This window comes from Nipponia nippon, unplaced genomic scaffold (assembly GCF_047370975.1).
Source record: "Nipponia nippon isolate SJK-2023a ecotype South Korea unplaced genomic scaffold, ASM4737097v1 scaffold_19, whole genome shotgun sequence".
Taxonomy (NCBI): domain Eukaryota; kingdom Metazoa; phylum Chordata; class Aves; order Pelecaniformes; family Threskiornithidae; genus Nipponia; species Nipponia nippon.
The window spans coordinates 7354384-7377282 of record NW_028262335.1 but is presented as its reverse complement, the minus strand read 5'-3'; the positions used below and the strand labels follow the sequence as shown (position 1 = coordinate 7377282).

Genomic DNA, 22899 nt, shown 5'->3' with positions numbered 1-22899 from the left:
GATTTTTAAATTAACTGTATCATATTTCCTCAGTTGTCTTTTTCCAAGTTAAAATCTTAGTCTTGCTCTCCTTGCATTGAAACCCTTCCATAGATTTTGCTGTGGCCCATCTTGTACACCTGATTTTCCCCTTATTTCATAGTTACCTGTACAATTCTATTTGCATTTCCAACTGCTATTGAACATGAAGCTGATGATCACAAAATTACCAAAAGTTTCCAGAACCTGTGCTCAGAATGAAATTGAAATTAAAATTAGCTAACCCCCAACTTAAGCAGTGCATTTACCATGGGCTGTTCAGGCCTATTTCTCATGGAAAGCATGGAGTTCCTATTTTTTAGATTGTTCTCATTTGTATTAAATTGATGTTATTGCTTAAAGTTTTTTCCAGTGCATATCAAATTACTTGGTTTGCCCTCAAGTGATAGGCATCAACACCTATTGATTACATCATCACTAAAAACGCAAAACTGTTCAAAAACCCACCAGCTATTCAAAAATGGATTTAACATTTATTTCAAATTCATAAAGCTTTTACCAGGTTGCCTTCACAATGCTCTTGAGACCATTATTTGGTTCCTATAGTCTCCGTGTTAGGACACATTTTCTGAGTCAAGTTGTTTTCCTTCACAGCATGGTTCCATTACTTCAGCTTATGATCCACTCTAAAACAGTTCCATTTCCCTTCCCAATGTTTACGTTATTCCAGTATTAGTAGAATGACAGAGACTCAGTTTAGCTATTACTTCACAAAGGGGTACTTTATCTTTCCTAAGAAATCAGACTCTTGAGCATATTTCTCTGAATTCTTTCCAATTTAATCACTCGTCTGCCAATATTATACCCAGAAAAGTATGCGATACCTCAGTATGACAGAGGACACTGTTACCTTGCAGCAGGACTAACTCTCCAGCTCTATTGCTTTTCAGCCCAGCAGTTTTGACACATCTGTACCTCACAGTACCTTATTCTGCTTTGTATTAGGAGGAAAGCAAGCTGAGATTAAGTGCACACAGTGTCAATTCTTATTATGTCACAATTTGAGTTCTATGAATTGTGTTCAGTTTTTATCATTCAATAAATAAAACTAATCTCAGAGATTCTCCCATTCATACTTTTACTCCTTCTAAGCTTCCTCCCATACTGTATGGATACAGCATTTATACATTTCACAAGTATAACAGAAGAAGTAGAGTTTGCAGCAATATAAAGTATCACTAAACTTATTATTTAGTGACAGTAGCTAAATAAAAAATTCTGAATAGTTTCAGTAGTTACTCATCACACCTGTTATATTTAGATTAAATTATTATACACTAATTCTAACAGCAAACTAAGTCTTCCAGCTTAGTTAATTCTTTTATGATGCAGAGAATTATTGTTTCCCAAGAAAGTGACCTTCCATCCTAAAGCTTCTCATCCTTAAGGGGAAAAAATTGCACATGATAGTCTTATGTACCTGCCCTTTCATCTGGTCTGCTAATGGAAAGCTATAGTATTTAACATGTTAAAGAAAGCATGTTTAAATCTTTCAAATTAATGATGGTATTTGTCTTCCAGCTTTTGGAAGGCGGCTTTCAACTCACCCCACAGAGGAAAGAAGATAATTATACCAGATCTGCAAAGTTTACACACTGCTTCCCACCTAAAACCCTTCTGATTTCTACTGTGCTCTCCATTATCTGTGTATGAGATCTGCTGTGTAAAATCATTTTATGATAGCTATTCCTTCCAACAAGTTTAAAGTAACATTGAGATTGTTTTTAACAATAGCACTACAAACTATGATTGCACCTGGAAATTAATGGATCAGTTCCAATCCCAGACCTATTGTTTCAGGCTCTACAAAATCAATTTTATCCCTGCCTGAGGTTTTCCTTTCTTTGCAATTCCTATGGGTAAGAATAGTTTTTATGAGAGTTAACAATCTAAAGAACAGGGAGTCCTGTGCCAGTCACAGGGCATCTGTACCTGCTTTACTGAATAACTCAGTAGATAACCTAAGTTATTGGAATAAGCATACAATAGCATTATTATTAGAATGAGCATGTTATTGTAAAAGTAAAGAGGACCATACTATATATAAAATCTTTAAGTTTTGCCTTCAAATAGTTTCTGGTTTCCTTTTAAATGTTTCCCCAGCTAGTAATTCAAGGACAAGCACTTACACGTGCTGAAGAATTAGTAATGGAACTTCAGAATTACAAGTGAGGTGCTTTCTAGTCAATATTGAAAGTCTCAGAGTTTTTCATTTTTCCACTGCCCGAGTCACTACCTTCCCCCTGTGGTTTAAGGACAGAACTGCACAGTCTGTTCAACACAACTCTTGCACTGACAGTGATTAGGACTCTCACATGCCTCTTCTGAAAACCACCCTTTCAGCATGCCTGAAGGTAGCTGCTTTTTGCTTTTTTACTTCAGGAGATTTATTTACCCTCCAGATTTGCACTGACAACAAGTCTTTGGTGGCTAGCCAACTGCTATCACTACTTCGTCTTACAAGGCTTCACTCCTGAAGTGCTCTCCATTTCAAATTAGCAGCACCTGAGCTTTCTCACAAAATCTGGTTTCTCACACAGCAACTCAAAAATCCAAGAGAGAAAATGTTGAAGAGCCCATTTATCAGCCCTGCAGGCCCCTGCTGCTATTTCTGTGGCTCAGTTAAACATTAAAAACTAACTTGTATAGAGCAACTAATTTTAAAAAAAGTATTACACAGAATCCCAAGTATAATAATAATTAACCTTGACCATATCATTTAAGAGGTTACACATTAAATAGCTCTTCCAAGCTACTGAAACAGACAGGCCTAACACATGTCCACCAATTCCAACAAATAACACAAAAAGCTTCATCACCTTCTTGCCAATTTAGATACCCCAAATGCCTGTATATCAGACATGGATTTACCAACTTATGAGAAGTATATAGAAGTATGAGAGAACACAGGGGGATGGAGCTAGACTTTACATTCAAGAGAAGTTTTCTAAAACCAGGTTGACATCTTTCCTGCACAATTATACTACATTCTGAGCAATAGCTAAGGGGGGTGGTGTGGTGGTGGTGGAATAAATAAAAAAGAACACAGGCTATTTGTTATGACACCTTAAAAACCAGCCCAAGCATTCCTTATTCCATTGTATTTTTAGTTTATAGTTTACAGATTGGTATACAAACATCTGCTAAAACATCCAGTATCTTAAAGAAAGGGAAGATATCAAACCCCACAATCAAATGCCTGCTTGGTAATTTCACGCCTCAATTATCAAAAGGGAAGCCTAGCTCTTTATTCTTCATTGGCTGTTTCATAGCTAAGAAAAATGTTGAAATCATTTTAGAATTAAAAACATTAAATGATTATAAGCAAAACAGACCTTTAACTACAATTCTGCTTTCAGTAACTTACACTGTCTCATAATCTGTATGTATATTTTTCAAATATGCCATGTATAAAAATACATGGTAAACAGTTAAGACAGAGGAAGAGATTTCAGGTATTCTTGAGAAACTATGACACAGCTATTTTCAATTCCTAAGCAACAATATTTCTTACATTAAAAATAGTACAATTTTCCCCCTCTGTCAGTTCAATTACTAAAAACCAGGAGAGGGTTACCAGCAGTTTCAAAACTGCCTAATTATCCAGTGCAATCCAATCTATGTCTTCAGAATAGTCTCTATGGTCGCAATAGTTCCTTTCTTCATTGGGGGATGAAATTGGTTCACGTGCTCTGAATAACCTAATCACTGCTGCCAATACAGTAACAAATGAAGGGAAAAACCTGCCTTATGAGCTAGAAAAATATTTACAGGCCACACTACTGTAGCAAGAAGCCTTTTAGAGCGGTTTCATAGTATCAGGTAGAACATAAAGCAAAACCAAGTACCTATAGCTAAAATAAAATAGCTCACAACAATAATTAGGTTCATAAGATACCTTTACTCAGCCCTTTGATGAAATTTTCAAGAAAGATGGCTTGGGGAAAAAAATTAAGTCCAAGCACCTAATGCTAAAATCCTGAGTAGATAAACAAAGAGCATAAGAGACATCCACAACACAGTGTAATCATTAAAAAAAGGCAGCAAAATCACCCAGAAATGTTAGATAATCAAAACATTAGTCTACTGTCATACTAATGCCATAAGCACTTACACATTAAAAACGTATTCATTCTCTTTGTGAAATTATTTAAGCGTTTCCTAGTCTGCATTCTTCTATTTAATGAAGCCAACAGCAAAACAACCCTAAAATTTGTCAGCACTAGCTACCCAAATCCAAGCTTAATTTTAACATTAAAATGCACACATCTATTTGTTCAGATGTAAAAATGCAGAACTGTATAGCACGGTTTATTCTGACATTATTAGAAACTAAGAAAACAAGTATTTCACAATTAAAAAACATCCATCTAAGACAATCCACTAAACACAATTCAACAAAAAGGCCTTAGAAAATGATGCTTCTAAATCGTTAATCTTTACATCAGCAATCTTACAATAAACAGGCCCTGAACACATACCGTCAGGGTTTTTTGGATACATTTCTTTCTTTAATCTCCAACATTAGCAGCAGCAGCATCACTCACTCTTCTGTTCTTTTCCTCCTAAAATACATTCCCCAAGAGTCCTTTCAGTGCAATTTTATCAGCATTTCTGAGAGGTCTCTCAGCCACATCCCTACGCACAAGAGGCAGCAGGAATCTCTGCATTTGTAACAATCTATGGCTGCAAGGGAGGGTGGCAGGCAAAGCAACTGTATCATAACCAAAATGCTGAGTTCTATTATCTACTGCACCACACGTACACACATACTGCATCAATGGCCTCAATTCATAACAGCAATCACAATGATGATACATAAAATCTACAGAAAAAGCATGCATTACTCACTGGGTTTTATTCTTTAGCTTCTTCAGCATGTAATTCTTTATGCTTTACAACGTAGTAGGTATGAAACGAAACATTTTCCCTTTATTCCACTGATGCCGCTGTTTGAATACCATTAGATACCAAGGACAATAGGCAGGATCAGCTCGAACATTAAGAGCAAATATTTAATGGAAGACTGGTTACCCCCGTCTCTCCCTTTCACATCTCTGCCTCATGTATCCAGGCACGGGTGGTACTGGCTCCCTTGAGAGGCTGTAGCTAGCAGCTGAGGCACAAACTAAAACATGGCATGGATGTCAAGGAGCTGATGTCACAAAAACAAGTATTTCTCTGATAAAACTGGCAATTCCGTTAGGGAAGTCCTACAAATCGACAGAAATTGTTCAGCTGAACATGCTTTGTTATACAATGCACTGCAGCACCAAGGGCGATAAATCAGATCAAGATCTGTCAGTGTAAATAAGCTGAGGCTACAATAACTAAGTTATAAAACTGCCAATCAGATACCACGCTTTGTATCAGGCTATGAGGAAAGCTATCACTTACAAGCACAGAAGAGAAATACCCACCTAAACATTTCAGAAACAATTTGTTTAATACCAACTCCAAAAGAATAGCCAATCTACTAAAAAGGTAAAAATATTTTTAAATACAAGAAACTGGCCTAAAAGTCTGTCATCTTTATCAGGAAACATTGCGATAAAGTATCCAAGGCTGCAGACCAGCAGATGCTGGAAACGCCTACGAGAGGTCACATTCAGTATCTGGGAAGAGACGCAAGATGTTTTAGAAATCCTGCCACCTCGTCCACATCGCAGCGCTGCCGCTCCAGTCTGTGGCGATGGGTCAGCTGTCTTGCTGAAGGTAAAAGGTACTGTTTCTACAACAGCAGCCTTATATTTACAGCAGGAGCTGGGTCTGGCACAAAAAAAAAGTGCAAAATTCAAGAGCAAAAACAATACAGAGGCAATACAAGTTCAGATGCTGGAGACTGTGCAAAGTCTATCTTGCAGAGACCATCGCATCAATTTAAGAAGGTAGGCTCTTCACGCACGAAAAGAACTTTAAGGGATGCAAATAGAATTGAAATATTAGTCACATGGTTTATTCCATTAATGGATTTCGTGTATTTATTTCAAGCTTTGCTGGTACAATCTCAAACCCATATCAATTTCACAAAGGTCCAGGACAGCTACCAATTATATTATTAGATCTCAACACAAACGTGAAACATTCAGTATTTATTTCTGCACTGTTCTTTCCAGTTACTTCAATGCTTTGGAAGAAAACCCTACAGTTCTACAGAAATTCATTGCAAAATATTTGCAATTCAGAAGATCATGTACTATTAGAAATAGCCATTCCATGACCTAATATGAACAAGTCTGAGCAATACATTGCAAATGAAATTTAGCAATTCAATAGTTTTGTTTAAAAATTCCATTTCAAACTCTGCAGTTCTATAGCAAACTAGAACTCCACACTTATGGACTGCTAATTTAAGTAGAGGCCCATCTTGGACTGAGCGCCTAGTTAACTGTTTATTCGTCTCTGGAAACAACTGGAGGCAAACTCATACGCTCCTTTAGAGCGTAAGCGTGATGCTCTAGAAAAGCACACATGTAATATTCTCATTTTTTAAAAGGATTTCCTATGAATGTGACTACAGTGATAAAGCCACATAAAACAAGAATTTGAAACATACCAAATACTTTCTGAATAAAGGGCAATATTTTAGTCCTGTCAAAATAAAGAGTCCATTAAATAAACTATATCACCACTATCAGTAACATTTCCATCCAGTCTAAGTGCAATGCAGATGTTTGTTGTATGCCTTCAGCTAAGAAGCAATAACGCTGAATGCATTAGTTTATGCTAAATTAGCACCAATACAATTTAATAGGTCTGTTGTAAAACAATTTGAAAATAGTTACAACTAGGCCACAATAGCAGATTTCCATGCAGGCCTCATGGATGCAAAGAGGCAGTAGGCACTGAATTAATTCATTGAATTACAAGAAACCTGACCACAAATCACTTACTGAGCACATCCTACTAAACAGGATTTTTAAACAATCAAAGTGTGATTCAACACGACCTGTAAAACCACGCAGGGAGAAATACCCTACAGACAGAATAACCAGGTCATCTGAGCCACACTAATCTATGTGCTTCTGTAGTTCATCTCATGCCTTGAGATAACTAACACACCTAACAAATTAACACAAAAAACTTTTGTACTAAAATATCTACACTTTTAATGAGATCATTAAACTGCAGTGAACTTTATTATGCCACATTATACCTCTTTAAGCAACAGCCTCTTCTCTCCTCCAGTTAGCTTACTTTTCTTGACAGTATTTCATATTAGTTTGCTTTGTGTTTTCACAACTAAGGGCAAATAATTCCATTTGGGACTAGCATCAGCCTAGGTTGGTATAACACAAGTATTTCCTCCTTCCCTTTTCAAACATCTATGGGAATGGAAGCAGAGCTACAGTCAGCCGGTTCTTTCCGTGCTTATATTGGGAAAGCAGAGTGGCACAGATGCCCATGAGTTCACTCCCTACGATTTTCATCCAACAAGTTAGAAGCAAGATAGAAAGAGAAAACAAAATAGATTTCAGCACGTTGTGAAATAGCTCTGAATACTGTAGTGATGCCAGACTTGGTTGTTCCATTCTTAGTTGCAGAATTAAGGGTGGGAGGCACCCCAAAGTTAGAAGTTTAAATAAAATCAACCGTTCTGTCTTCACTGAAAGACAGTTGTTTCACAGAACACAGTCAAAAGACTTATGATGGAGTATTAACACTTACATTTACCTTTGGCAACATCTGCCCTGGTAGAGCATTGCAAGCATCCTAAGGCTAGCTAATCCCCAAATCCATCGCCTTCTCTTTTACTGTCATTCTCACAAAAGTCAAAGGCCCACAAGACACTGAACTACCCAGACATCCTAAAGCATTCGCTTTAGGACCTAACACCTTCTATACCTCAGGCCCCAGAGTAAAGCAGTGTTCCTTGTATACAATTCACATCAAGAACATATTTAAATCTACAGAACTAAGACCACTCTTTCCAGAATGATCATGAAAATTGAGCCTGAAAATATTTTCCCATAGATATTTTCAACCTATTAAGCTAAGTTGGAAAGCGACAGCATAGTAAAGCCCACAGATTTTCAACATAGAGTAAAATAAACTACACAGTCTTCACTTGAATTTGAACTCATGGACAAGCAAGTATTGAAATTCAGTCTTATTTGCTTGCACATTCAGTAGAAGTACTGTACATTATGTGATATAACAAGATGGACTGGTTGTCCATTTCCTTGTTGAAACTTCAGCAAAATTAATAAGAAACCCACTGAGCTACTATTTTGATAGATACAAGAAAGTACACAAACCAGAACATTAAACAAGGCACAAAAAACCCCTCAGATGTAAGGAAAATAGTATATTGGAAACAGCTACACAAATGATTGCTCGGCTCGTCCTAAAAATAAACTTCTTTTTCCTTCTAAAAAAGAAAAAAAAAACAAAAGTGGAATGTCTCAAGGAAAATCATTTCCTTAACACTTCAGTGTAGAAAATGGTCTTTATTTTCTCTAATTGGCTGAACAAGGACAGCAGATAGCATTGCACATTTACTCTTTTTTCTTTCTATAAGGCAACTTTAAGAACCTAGTCACAACATGAAAACTTGTCTGCTTTTCACATTTAACCTTTCATCTACTGTAGCTTACATGTAAAAAAAATCATATTTGAACTGTAATATTTTGGTATTTATTCCATCTCACTCCATCTTCTAAATTTCAGTAAAAGTTCTCAATAGAGCAATTATTAGCATATTAGTATTATTTCTCCAACTAAAAATATTATTCACAACTACTGACCACTGCACTACACATTTTTAGCCAGTTTGTCAGTGTAGATCCTGATCAACTAAGTAGTCTTCTCCCAGTATGCATTATTTGCTTTTATCAGCAATTACTATTATCTGCTCTTGTATCTTCCAAAGAGAAGAGAAAAGGTCCTTCAATTCTTCAGTTCGCTTTTACTCATACTACTGTGACAGGCCAAGCATTGCCTGGTAACTGTCACCCAATTATTCACATTCCTTTCCTTAACATTTACAGAGATATGAACTAATGTACTGATGACATCCCTCCATAATGAAAAGTGACTATACAGCTATTTAATCCTTTTATTCCTGTGCAGTTTAAGTTACTGAAATATAGGTAAACCATATCAATCATGTATGCTTCCTCTGGAGGTTTATCTACCTTTCACAGGATTTTTTTTTTTTAAGAGGTTAATAACCTTTTCATAAAAAAAGGCTGTATCTTCTTTTTCAGTACATCACTTCTTTTCCCTGCAAGTTAAGAAACCAAAAGAACCACAAAAGCAAAGGACAATGTTCAAATATGCATCTAAAATCTTGACCTCTTTTCCTCCCAACGTATCAGCTACTGGAAACCAGTATTAGTCCTCAGAAACATAAAAACAGTACTACAATGTTGATTTATATAATTTCTCTGTTGATAAAATAGCGAACATTTTACATTCTATTAAGAAACCACAAAACAGATATACATATATTTAACACTAGCTTATGAAAATCTTTCAATATGTTTCTTTTCCATGTGACTGAAAAAACTAAGCTAAAGTTTGATAACATTTTAGTACTCACTGTCTTCTCCTGGACAAGGCATGCCGGGTTTCTCTGGAATACTTGGGAAAACTAAAACAAAAACATTAGATTTTAAGTGAAAAGATTCTCAGTAGTTCTTTTTCCTTGATTCTTGAATATATTTACACAAAGACAGTTTCTGGAAGCCTTTAAGTAATTCTGCATGAGAAATAACATAATCAAAATTCGGGTCCATACCGGCAAGATCTCATACTTGACTACAGCATTAACAAATCTGTGCAGTTTAGAACCTGAAGCCCCCCCAAAGCTTACTGTAGTTTCAGCTTGGGGCTCCACCCCCAAAAGAACACGTTCCTTCTTACAGCATCAAACAATAGGGCACCAGGTACGTAAATAAGCAGGTTATTTGACAGGCAAAGGAGTTGTTCCAGTCTCACATTTAAGAAGCTGTTAGGATTATCAACAAATGCATGCAGGTTCTTGAACTGTGTAATACTTGCCATGAATAATCAGCCCTTCGTCTCTGTTTTGACAATACAAACGGAAGGCTTCTTCCAGTTCCATCTGAGATGAGATGGTACATGGGTCACCTAACAAAAAAGCAACATATAGGCAAATTTATGACTGAAGAATTAAGTGGAGAATTTCAACTAGTCAGTAAGAAATGTACCAGCCTCTGGGATTGCTTTTCTTTCAGTCATTTGATATTAAGCTAGCATTTTGATCAAAGCCAAATATATCAAAGCAATTTTTTTCCTTCTAATTTTATCAAAACTGATTAGATAGAAACATATTATGTTGGTTGGCGAGGGGACAACAAAATACAAAAGTGAATAGATATGCTTAAAGATCTTGAACACACAGCAGAAAAAAGCAAGATCACTTTCTAGTAACCTGAAAAATTAAGTTTCATTCAAAATTAATTTACCATTTGTTAAAAGGCCCATTATCTTACTACCTTAAATTCACCGACTGCAGAACCATGATAACTTAGAAGTTACGAAGGTACACACATTCTAGTTGAGTCTCTCTTGATAGACTGACAGAAAAGCAATCTATGATTAAAAAGTGTAAAAAAATAAGATACACAGATGAAAGTCATGGATGGGATATAAATATGCCAACAGTGATGTAGAGATATAATTAATTAAAATTAATTTCTCTCTAAAAGTATCTAAAATTTTCAGGGCTGGCTTGTATGTTTTGAGGAAAATAGGTTCACATTTCCTTTTAACTTAGAAGAAAAGCAAACAGAAGGAAAAAACCATGAAACCTGCCTAGCCACAAACAACCCTCTGTCTTTCAGAAGAAGATATATCAAGCCTTAGTTTCTATGACTTTGTCTTCTGTACTCACATTCTGTAGTAGCAGATTCAACAAACGGAGCGTCTTTTAAAAGTTCTCAAAAAGGCAATATGCCAGCTGCAATTTAAAGCACATTCTAAAGAGCCTAACTACTGAAATAGATAGAACAGAAAACCCCCACACCCCAAACTACAAGATATCATTCAGGATGAAATTCACAGGGAAAAGAATAAAATAAAATGGAGACACGAGCATTAACACACTCTGACCCGGCTCAAGTACCATCCCTTATCCACACCATGTTACATTTATTATGACATATACCGTTAGCTTCATATGAATAAAACATGCAAGAATGCAAGTATTCAGTCAGACCAGAGCACCCCAAAAACATTATATTAACTAGTTATATTTGGAAGACTAAAACTACCTGTGGTATGGACATTAGCCTTTAAACAGTGAAAATAAAGAACTCAATTTCTCTGAAGCTCTGAACGAGAGACAGCTCAAAGACGGCTCCTCAGCTAACAGAATGGACTTCAGTATGATTTGGAAGTCGCGATATGACGCATCAGTGATGTTCCATAAAAAACACACCAAATTCATTTGTTGGTGCCAGAGAAAAAGCACTGGAAAAGCTTCTTGAAGAACTGGAAGCTAAGCCAGAACACATGCACCACTGAGACCAGTATTTCAGAAGATGACCTTTCCAAGATATGAATCTTAATGAGTTTAAGCGAGGACATTTTTACTTAAACATCTGAATTGGAAGATAATACAGGAATACCTCTCTGGTAGACAGAAATACTGTTTTAACAGCCCATCATAACCTCTAGATCAGTGGTCTCTAAACTTTTTTGACAGCACATCCCATCATTAACATTTTTTGAGCACAAACCCCCAATATGTATATTTATAATTTTATATATATATTGTAAAAACATACACAAAGAGAGAAATTTTAGAAGGATGAGAAATAAAAAATTAAAATATTTTTATTAGTGGTACAAAAACTTACCTCAAAATATTAGAAATTAAAAATATTTTTGGGTAGAGCTATGTGATTAAACATGCTTCACGACTTTTGAAAGTCTTGGTTTAACATTTTATGATAGTGATTCAAAGGTCTGGTTCTAAGCTCAGTTTATTTCAACACTAAGTTTTAATGGTGTCATAGCTAAAAAAAAGCTACCTCACCAAGATACATAGATCCAAATGACAGAAGTGCATCATTGGCTGTGCTTACTAAATCATAATACTCATTCTTCAATCCCATCCACCATTTATGCAAAGGTTTTGTTGGCATTCAGTTAGTAACTTTTCATCTTCCCTGATGTCAACCGGCTGCTCTTGCAAGCTAATCTCAACATCACATTTTGAACTAATGGGTTCAAAACCCACTGAAACTGTTTGGAAGAATTTTTAACAGGTTAGAAAAATCTGTTTCCAAGTTTAAGTGTACTGATGGAACAACAGAAATCTCCAAATAGCCATTTTCAAAATGCTTTCTCCATATAGCATGAGTTCCTTTTGAAAAGCAGTTACTTTGTCAGTCATTGGGATTGAGTGTTTTGTTTTTGTTTTGTTTTTTTAAAAAAAACGCTGGGTAGCATCCTACTGACAGCCACTTGTCATCACAGATAATGTCCACATATTTGGAATATGTATCCTTTTGTAAAAGAAGAATGCATAACTCATCTTTAAGTTCAACAACTCTTTTAAGCACTTCGCTGCAAGATACCCAGTTAACCTCTGCGAGGTACAAGAGTTTCATGGTCACTCTCCAACTTATTACTAAGCACTGTAAACACTGTACTACCTAAAGCTCTTGGTTTTATAAAATTAATCACACTGATGACATCCTGTAGCAGCCAGTGCACTTCTGGCTCCAAATCCTTTGCTGCAACAGCTTGGTTATGAATGATGCAGTGGATGAATTTCACGTGCGGTGCTCCCTCTGTAATCTTACCCCAGAATCCTTTTTTTATTCCAGTCAAATCAGCCTCTCCATCAGTGGAGACTTACACAGTTTTTCTGTAACACATTGTTTTTATTGAAGTCACTTACTGTTCAGATTGTATCTTTTCCAGTACACCTTTCTTTCCTTCAGTGACTCACAAAAACTACGTCTTCACATATCTCATTATTGAAACAGAATCCAGCAAATACCATAAGCTGAGACATGTTAGAAACATCTGTACTTTCATCCAACCATACAGCAAGCTTCCCACACTGCACAGTTTGTTTTAATACTTGTTTCTTCAAACCTTCAGCAGTATCTTCTATGCATCTTCCAACAGTATTTTTTGACAAAGGAATGCATTTCAGTTTGTCCCCATCTTGGTTTTTGTACATTATTCCAGCCATATTTACCATGACAGGAAGAACAGGTGTTTCCCCAATGGTATGTGGCTTTTTGTCTTCTGCTATTAAGTAAGAAGCCTCAAAACTGGCTTCTAAAAATTTAACATTAAAGTTTACTGAAGTTTTGTAAAGTACCAAATTGAGTATCACAGGACTTAAAACATCGGTGAAAAAGAGGTAGAGGTTTGTCTTGTTCTGAATACTTAGTTTTTAAATGTCTTGCTAATCATGATGGCTTCACACTATCATTACTATCTCAAAATACAACATACTCTTAGGGTGAGGCTCATCATTAAAAATAGTGCATGTAAACACGTATTTCAAATAGTTCAATACCTCTGAATCTTTTTGACTGACTTCTTGTCAGATCTGATTAGGTAGTCATTGTTTTCACCTGGTAGTGGGGCTGACAGAGTTCATACTTAGGAGAAATGTCAGCTCCACCATTTTCTTGTTGTCTGCTTGTGCTCACATTATTACTGTTACCTTATGAGGGTTATTTTAGTTAAAGCTAGACAATTAGTCCATAAATCCACTTACACAGGCACACATGAACTGCAGTACATCACAATACACTGAAAGCGAGCAAATGAGTGAGGGTATCGCTCTCAACCCCTGCAACTTTGTGGAACACCCACTCTTCCCTCAGCACACCTTGCCCACCATATGTGACACATGACCATATGATATACAGGCCAAGCGATGACACCACTGTCGACCCACATATTACATCAAGTAAAGCTTAATTTCTTTTTTTTTTAAAATATGCACCCCAGAGTGCATATACCCCTCTTTGAAGGCCACTGCTCTTGATGATCTAGAAATACTGCAATAATGCAACATGAAAGACAAAAGAATCATTTGTACTGCAAATCAACAATCCATACTCCTTATGTGTTTATGGGATTTTATTATGAGTTATTCATAGTTCAAACATTTTGGATCCTGTCAAAACCAGAGAAACACTAGAAAAGCCCAAGAGAAAATTAATTTTCTTCAACTCTTTGGTAGGTTCTCTTTAATCCATTAAGCCATCAGCAATTGTTTGCTTTAAGTTAGTTCAAAGAGAACATCTGTTTGTGCAATCAGTCAAATGAATTTACATTACCTGTGGCAATAAGTGCAAATATGCAGAAAAAGGATAACTCAAAACCTGTGAGGATTGCGGGCAGCCAAAACAGCAGACTGGTTGAAACTTAGCAGCTTAGAATCAGGAATTAGAAAAAGGATTGTACAGGTATGTATTTAACCAAGACTAGAAGAAAACGCTTATTAGAACTGCAACTAAAAAGAAATTTGTTGTTTTAACCTCAAAAAGCCAATGCAACAGATATCCAAACCAAGAAACAGTTAACAGGAATCATGTCTTAAAATTCTCCAACACAAAACTCATGAGGTTTTCTTCTTTCCTACAATAATCTCCCTTTTATTAGCAGTCATGCAGTTCAAATAGCTAAGCACATGCAATGTAATTATTCTCCACGCACTTCTGATCAGGTTACTTTTTGTTAGACTGCCATGAAACTGAGAGTTAGGAAACTGGAGTCAGTACAGTTGCCTCTGTCCTTCCTGGTAATCAGAAGAGCAAAATTTAAAACTAATTGATACCAGTCCTCAGTATCTTAAAAGGACTGAATCTTCTTTTACTACCTCCTTCCTCAATCATTATTTTGATATTCCATTCACCCACCAAAACATACTGCTTGGCTAAGAGAGTAGTACAGGCTATTACTAAAAAAAAACGAAACACAATTACAAATGTTAGCCAAACCAATTTAGTATTTTTTCATCTTTCTGCATTCAGTTCTAGAAGTTCCACTGCAGACCATGGCTTTGGCAAGGTGCAACAGGAAAATAACCAAGCACCTGTGCAGTTGTACAATTGCACGGTAGCTGTTCTCAACCTACTAGGCCAAGAGGTCTGCCCATCATGAGTTACAGATGCACTACACTCCTGTTAAATCATAAGCAGACATGTACATTCCAAAAGGAAGCAAAAAAGTAGCAAAGGCACTCAGTGCTAAGTATGCCCATTCCACTACTACTCACAACAACCAGAAGGCTCTAACTTAAGGCTTCAGAGAACTGTCACATTTTACAGCAGAAAGAAATAGGCAAGCCCATCTCATCTCACATCATGCCATTATTTCAGAGCCTATAGGAAGGGTAAAGAAAAGGTAAGTTTCTCTCACATACAGCTATTTGTGGAAGAACCATGATAACCTGCTTTACATCTGAAGATAACTGAGAACAATGAGATTTGGCAACATCAACCTTTCCTGCAGGAACAGCGTAAGAAACAGACTTTCACACCAAAACATTTTTACATTATTTTATCAACCCCACATTCCACAAAAGTAAAAGTTTACACTATTTTGCCCACATATAACACCCCCCGCTCCTCCCCCTTTTCTTTTTCTGGACATGACTTACTTTAGATATACTGGGCATTTTTCCCCACCACAATGGGGAAACAAGTTGTTTCTGACATGTTCTTATTTAATGCCTATTATCTTTGAAAAATGGTACTCTGAAGTATCAGTCAAGTGGAAAAAACAAAACCAAATTCAAGTCGCCTTTATTTCATGTTTGGTCTTTGTATTTTACATCAACAGGATATTAACAACCAGTTTAGTAGAATGCTCATTTAAATACAGACAACATCCACCCTCTAATTCTTGAAGAGGTTATGTGAGACCATTAATATAATCAACACCACAATCGGTGACAATCATGCAGTTGCCAGGGACAGCCACCATGAACAGAGAAAATCAGTTACCATTACTGGAATTCTTGCATAAAATACAAAAATCATGGAATTCAAAACAGTCTTCTGATATTACAGCTGCATTGCTTCTCAGAAACACACTCATTCAAGAGAGAAATCACAATCCAGAAGACACAAATGCCTATGTCATTCTGGAAGCTGACAGGGTTAAAACCATCAAAAAGTGATCTTGCCAAGAGTTTGAAATTGAGAATTTTGAGGGGTACAGCATTAAGCCTACGAAACTCTGAAATTAAACTTTGCACTCAGCATAGGAGTATGGAATAGTAAAATATTAAAATTCTGCAAAGCCTTCACTTCTACAGAAGTGAATTCAAGTGTTGCTGCAATCAACCTTCATGTTTTGAGGCTCATTTCTCCAAGCTCCCTGCTTTATAAGACAGGGTTATGTACCCTGGTATTTAGAAACAAAAATTAACTCCACAATATGAAACTTGTTTATACAAGTTTCCTCAACGCCCCTTCTTTGTACCACAATGAACAATAAACCCAAGAATGCCCAAGTTGTATTTCAGTACAATACCTTCATCATCAATCCACTTGAGGGTAATTGGCTGTTCCTGTTGTAAATTACACATCTCATGCACTTCATCACAAAGTTCATCATAGCTCATTGATGCATCCAAGTTTGTTATCAGGATGTCCCTGCACAAGATGAAAACATCAGCTTTTATCAGAAAATATCTGCATTAGCCTGCATATTCCAACAATTCCATCTGTGGACTCTAAGCTGCAAAATCATACTTACAGAAGCACCATTCCTCACATAAAATGCTCCCACTAACGTAAATTAGTTGCCAGAAGCCAACAGGATTACATCAGTGTTTAACTCTTTAAAAATACTTTAGTATGGAGGAATTAACTGTGTTAATGATCTATCTTTAATACACATTTACTTGGGTGAGTCAAGTTCCCTTATTATAACTATCAGCATTTGAAGTGGTGTAAAAGCATAAGATTTTGTAGGAATTAAATTTTATCTAGGTATTCTTGAATCAGGAGACAAGTAAAATCTCAATTACTGTAAAATCCTTTCAAAATGTAGGTTTTTCCTCACATCCACTATGACTGCACAAGTGCAGGAAGAAAGAGGAGATGTACTTAAGTCATCTCAGTGCTTTCAAAACCTTCTAGGGGATAATTAGGAAAAAGTTTTGTAATTAATGGCTACTGGCATACATAATTCTTTCCCCTCTTAGTTTAATACAGTAAGTATATCAGAAGTTTCCCAACATGACTGCGATAGTTTTCCTAGTTTCATACTGTGACAAGTCATTTTAGAAAACATTATATTACATATTTTGCATACTTATGTCTTTCAACCAGAAGCCTAAGGTACTATACTGAAATAAGAACCTTAAATTCTACAACTTACATTTTAAATGATATGCACTAATAACTTTGCATTTTGCCTTTGCTGAGAAAAATTACAGCAAGCAAAGCTCTAAAACAATCACTTTAAAGACTTGTACTAAGTTTCAAATTCAGATTAAAAGCACGGCTACCTTTTCAAGTGTACCTTTAATCTACAATCTGTTAAGTTCTCAAAGAACAGCAACTTAATTCTCCATAATAAAATGGAAAAAGAAATATGTATGCTAACTGCCAACTTGTAAATCTATATTCTTGTACAATACTGAGAGCTATCAGGTGAGGTTGAGTTTCAGAACATCTCCCTGTCAAAAAAGTCATACTTTATGCACTTATGAAAGTAAGAGACCAAACCAGTTCTCAAAGTAGTGTTTGAGGTCTGGTACAATGCCTTGCACCAAGAGAAGGTCACTAACAAATGCAGCTCATTACTTAACGCACTGCCACCACAAGCTACCCATGAAATCAAGTAGCTATAGATCTGTGGTAACTCTGGACAATCACCCTTTCACAAGTATCTAAATAATACTCAGAAACTGAAACTATGCAGTAAAGGCAATGCTCTACCATGCACACTACAAACTCCAAGTAAAGCTGATAAATACTAATCAGCCTTAAATTGTCAAAATTATTATAACAGATGGCACTACCATTCTACAGGTAAATTAATAAACTTCACATTGGACAAAACACAGCTAAAGTACACTAAATAGCACCTACTGCAGATGCAAACATTAATGATATTTATTGAAATTAGTATCTCCTCAGTGATGTCCATGTTCCTTTGAGATTTACTGTGTTTAATCTTAATGTCTGCATAGCCACATTAGGCAATCAGGGCACAGATAAATGAAAATCATTCACTGTTTAACACTAAAGAATCCCACAGGAAACTTTTGTCAGGTATTGAAACTGGATACTACAAAGTAACATGAAGAACTAATGACCAGTAAGCTATGTATGAGCAGTTATAGCAAGAGAATCATTCACATTGATAGATTACATTTGTAATGTAATCTAAGTGTCACCATTTAGAACCAAGGTCACATACAGCAAATAATACTGCATCACTGCTCTATTTAAATGAGGTGATTTCAAGTAACCAGGTTTAAACCAGAAAAACTAAGCAACTGAAATAATGAAATGAGAACTACATAAGTTTACTTTCTTTTGCAATCTACTTATGCAGTTATTTATACTATGCTATGTTAGGAACTCTGTCACACCCAGAAACGCGAATACCTAAGATACTAGGACTCCACAGAGACAGACTCAACATTCGCATGTTTTAGAACTTCCTCATGCTTCGATTTTTAACTGGGATTTCAAAATGATATATTGTATTATTTAATTTTTTAGCAGCTACCTGAATGAGCCTGTCCTTAATTATGAAGCTGTTCAGCATCAATGATTTCCTTCAGTTTGTCAAATTTGTTCAAAAGATGAGTATAGTACTTTAATGGAGATATGGAGATAATCAGTTATACAGTCTATAATGCCAAAAATAGCCAGCTCTTACTCACAGAATTTGATCAGTAGAACAAAAACAAAATTCACTGACTTTGGAACCCTTGTTTTGTAAACTGACATATTATAGACTTCACAGCTACTGGAAATCACTGAATATAGTGTTCCAGGAGAAACTACAGTAGTAGTTTATTGTAAAACATCATAATAATTACACGAATTCTAATAGTGACACAAGTATTATCACCTCCTCCATTTCTGTGCAGACAAGTTTACAGCCACACTCCCTTCCCTTTGAATCAACACTATCTGCCAGCAAGCTATCCCAAACTGTTAATCCCAAACTAAGTTCTATTTGTGTTTATAGTGCCTTCCCTTACAGAGCTAAGGAAGCTCTCCTACTGCTGTTTCGGAGAAGCATGCATATCCATGCATCTCAGAGGAGCGCATCACACAAGCATTTGAAGTTCAGATGTTCTTTTCAACTTAAGCCTATGAATGACGTGATTCGGAGGTGTAGGATAAAACTATGGAGCAGAAAATTATTAGTAATGGCAAATATATGATACGAATCTTTCACACAGAACTCAAAGCAGTTTACATGCATCTATTAACCAAAAAAAACCATGGTGCAGATTAAGAATAACAAAACCCAGCTGATCTGCATTAACTATTATGAACACATTTCAGAAATTACTGAGCAGCAGTAACAGTGAGCCACAGCACACAGCCCCGTTTACTTTCATACATGGATTTCTTGTAAAGTAAATTTTAGCTCAAGTAAAGCAGCAAATTTCTGTATTTTGTTAAGACACAAGCTTTGACATGAATTCTCACCACTAAAAGCTTATCTATGTTTCTACTAAGCACATTTTCATATGAAAATTTAAGCTGTAAATAAATGAACTGTAAACTAACAGATTCTACTAGACTTTCAATTTACAGGTGGAAAAATGAAGACAAAAACCAAATGACTAGGCATAAGGAAAGAATTAAAGTCAGCAGCACAGCTAGAAATTGAAGGCAGCTAAAATAAAAAGCTACATTTTCATACTAATTTATGAGAAAACTGGCATTTACAAAATTAACACAATTGCTCTAGAATTCTAAACTCAGGGCCTCAAACTACTTGGCATTGACCTGGTAGGTAAATTTAACAAGAAAGCATTTTGTTTTCAACAAAATTTGGTGGAGTGACTTTCATAATTACATTACATTAAATTCAAAATAGCATTTTTCTACACCACAATGTAAGAACCACAGTAGCAGCAGTATTTACTTATTTAGCAGTAAAACATCAGAAAAGACGACTCAGGTCAGTTATCAAATCCCAGTAAGTGCAGCCTGAATACTTCAAGTCTAAGGATTTACTTAGGCCAAATATTTAACTCCTCAAATGACTTAAAACTTAGGCCTTGGAGGAAGACAGGAGAGACCAAAGCAACATGAATTTACAAGGTCCTCACAGTAGCAGCAAACAGATTAAACATGTCTGAAAAACCAAATTTCATACTGAAGTAATAAAAATCTTCCTGCCTGTACTGACAACTGACTGAAGTCATAAAGGACCATGACTTTTTTTTTTTAGTATTATCTTAAATCAGAGCTGCAAAAATAAACATTGTGAAGATAACCGAAGCAGCTGTGTTAACATTTCATTGCCCCTCAAGCTGCATTAGTCAAATTACTGGGAGGGGAGCAGAGCAATCAGCTATCAAAAATTAAGGGGCAAACTATACCAGCATCTAGTACACAATACTTTTAGTATTTATTCACAACAGGAAAACAAGCATTGTGGGTTTGATTTACTTTTTAATCACTTAAAACCGAGTCTTCAAGCAGCTCGCATAGGTTCAAATTTACTGATAATTTGCAGTCTAAGCAAAATTCACTCATTTTTTATATTTACCTGAATAATTCCAATAATAATTCCTTCTAAAAATTCTATAATACAAACAAAAGGACAAAACCAATGGCACTCACTTCTTATTTCAAGACTTAATATCTATCCACAAAGGAACACCTCCTCTAAGTTTCCAAGACAGAAAGTGGTGTAAGTTAAAATAGTATCTAAAAATCCCCACGAGAAAAGGACTCGTATTAAACATTACACGTTTTGTCCCAGGGAGCACACAGTCACAAACTGATATCTGTAACTGGAAACCTGCACTTCATAGTCTCCTCCCAATTTCAGCAGTAACTTGTAGAGTTCGTTATGTAAGACTTATCATATCTTTATTATAAAGTAGATACGATAAAATGTAGTAACTGCATCTGGATGCAAGAGATGGATCTATACCTGTCTGTGACCACAAACATTTGTAACACAACAGAAATCAATAACCCATCAACTCAAAATAACTGTATGTCATTTTTTTCACATTTCCCCCCCCTTTCAAGAGTAGAATCAACTCTCTTCCACAGTCAGCATGCTGCAGGAGTCTGGACGGCATTCTAATAGCCCAGAAGTTTACCTACCTGATCTGACATTAATTACAAATCCACCAATGCCCTGGTTACTCTATCACTAGGTCAGACTATGAACTCCTGCGCAACATGCTTCAAAATTAGACAGGACACAATACAGAGGAGAGAACATGCTGACTTACCCGCTATAGTGTGTTTTTACTCTGATGAAGTCTTTGTTCAAATGAATTTTGGAGCCCATTCTGCTAGGCATGGTCTGTATTAAGCAGTCTAAATGAAATTACATAGAAATAAGTTCATTCAAGACAGATAACTCATTTCATTCTAAAGTGAACAGCTTCACATGTGAAATGTGTTTCTCCTCCAGATGATTTTCAATCCAGCTGCATAGAAAGAAAACCAGAATACAGATGAATATACACACACTCTACTAAACAAATAAGTTGTGTCAAATTTTATAAACACAAATGGCTTTACATAGAACAGCAAGAAATTAAAAGGAAAATATACAAGACCATAGACCTGCACAGAAATTAAGTGAGATCAGTTAAAAACACCCCATACGATTTAGTTTTACAGAAAAATCCCAAGCAATTAAGGATGTTTTTTAATAAAACATCCAACAGTTCCCTCTTGGCCAAAAATACTCCAAAGAAATCTTTACTTGTTCATCAACACAGCTTCTGGCCCTTTTCTTCCAAAGAGCAGAGTATTTTAATTCAAAAAAAGTGTTTATATACATGGAAGACTACTATCAATTAACGTTGGTTACAAGTTTACCCAAGAAAAGTAGAAGAGGAACTCCAAGGGGCAATTTAAGTGACCTTTAGGACTGGAGACTGAGAAACATCCTGTTTATTCAAAATTACCACCACCTTCCCTCACACACACACACATATTCAGCCAGCTCCCGGGCCCCACTGCCTGGGGAAGCAGGGCCACAGGTACCAGGGAGGGACCCCAGAACTCGGCCTCCCGACCCCTCCTCTCCCGTGGGGTCGGGGGAGCGCGCAGCCCCGCCCTGCCCGACGCCAGGGACCCCCCTCAGCGCCCACCGGCCCGGAGAGGCGGGCTGCGCACAACGCGGGTGGGGAGCGACCGGGAGGCTCCGTGCCGGGACCGCAGACAGAGCGGGCTCTCCCCCGCCTCCCCACCCAGCGCCTTCGGGACGGCCCCTTCCTCCTACCTGCTCGGACCGAGGGAGGTCCCACCACAGGGACGGCGGGCCCCACGGGTCCCGCTTCCCTCCCGCTCCGCGAACCCGCCGAGGGCAGGGGAGGCTCTGTGCCCGGGGCCCGCCTCTCCGGCCGCGTCCCAGCGCTGCTCGGCTACACCTCCACGGCCTGAAGTTGCTCAAAGTCCCGCGAGGAAGCCGAGGATCGAACTTCGACTCCCCTTCGCCCTCCCTGCCAGGGGGTCCCCGGGGAAGAACGGCGGCAGCCGCGGCGGGGAAGGCAGCGCGCAGCGGCAGAAACCGCCGGCTCCCCCTCAGCCCCCGCCCGCCTCAGCGCCCCTCGCCCGCCAGCTCCAGTGGCAACGGCGCCACCGCGCCGAACATGGCGGACTAAGAAGGTTAGCGCCCGCAGCCAATAGGACACCGCCTACACTACCTGTCGGCCAATAGCAAGCTCCG

The 22899-nt window shown here is 37.2% G+C and overlaps 1 protein-coding gene across 7 annotated transcripts in view; it reads right to left on the bottom strand.

Annotated features, from left to right (window-relative positions):
- The window catches only part of PRKCZ (protein kinase C zeta), a 68946-nt gene that overhangs the window by 45447 nt on the left and 600 nt on the right, over nucleotides 1-22899 (bottom strand). For 2 of the 7 annotated variants that reach the window (XM_087755565.1, XM_087755566.1), the window contains exons 2-5: nucleotides 21449-21649; nucleotides 16525-16646; nucleotides 10045-10134; nucleotides 9584-9634 (exon numbers count right to left, since the gene is read on the bottom strand). In XM_087755565.1, the coding sequence (XP_087611691.1) occupies nucleotides 9584-9634; nucleotides 10045-10134; nucleotides 16525-16646; nucleotides 21449-21519 (334 nt within the window). In that variant the 5' untranslated portion in view covers nucleotides 21520-21649. Of the gene's footprint in view, nucleotides 1-4520; nucleotides 4781-4890; nucleotides 5253-9583; nucleotides 9635-10044; nucleotides 10135-16524; nucleotides 16647-21448; nucleotides 21650-22452; nucleotides 22849-22899 lie in introns of those variants that run through there. The other 5 variants (XM_009460879.2, XM_087755567.1, XM_087755564.1 and 2 more) reach the window with 4 other exon arrangements.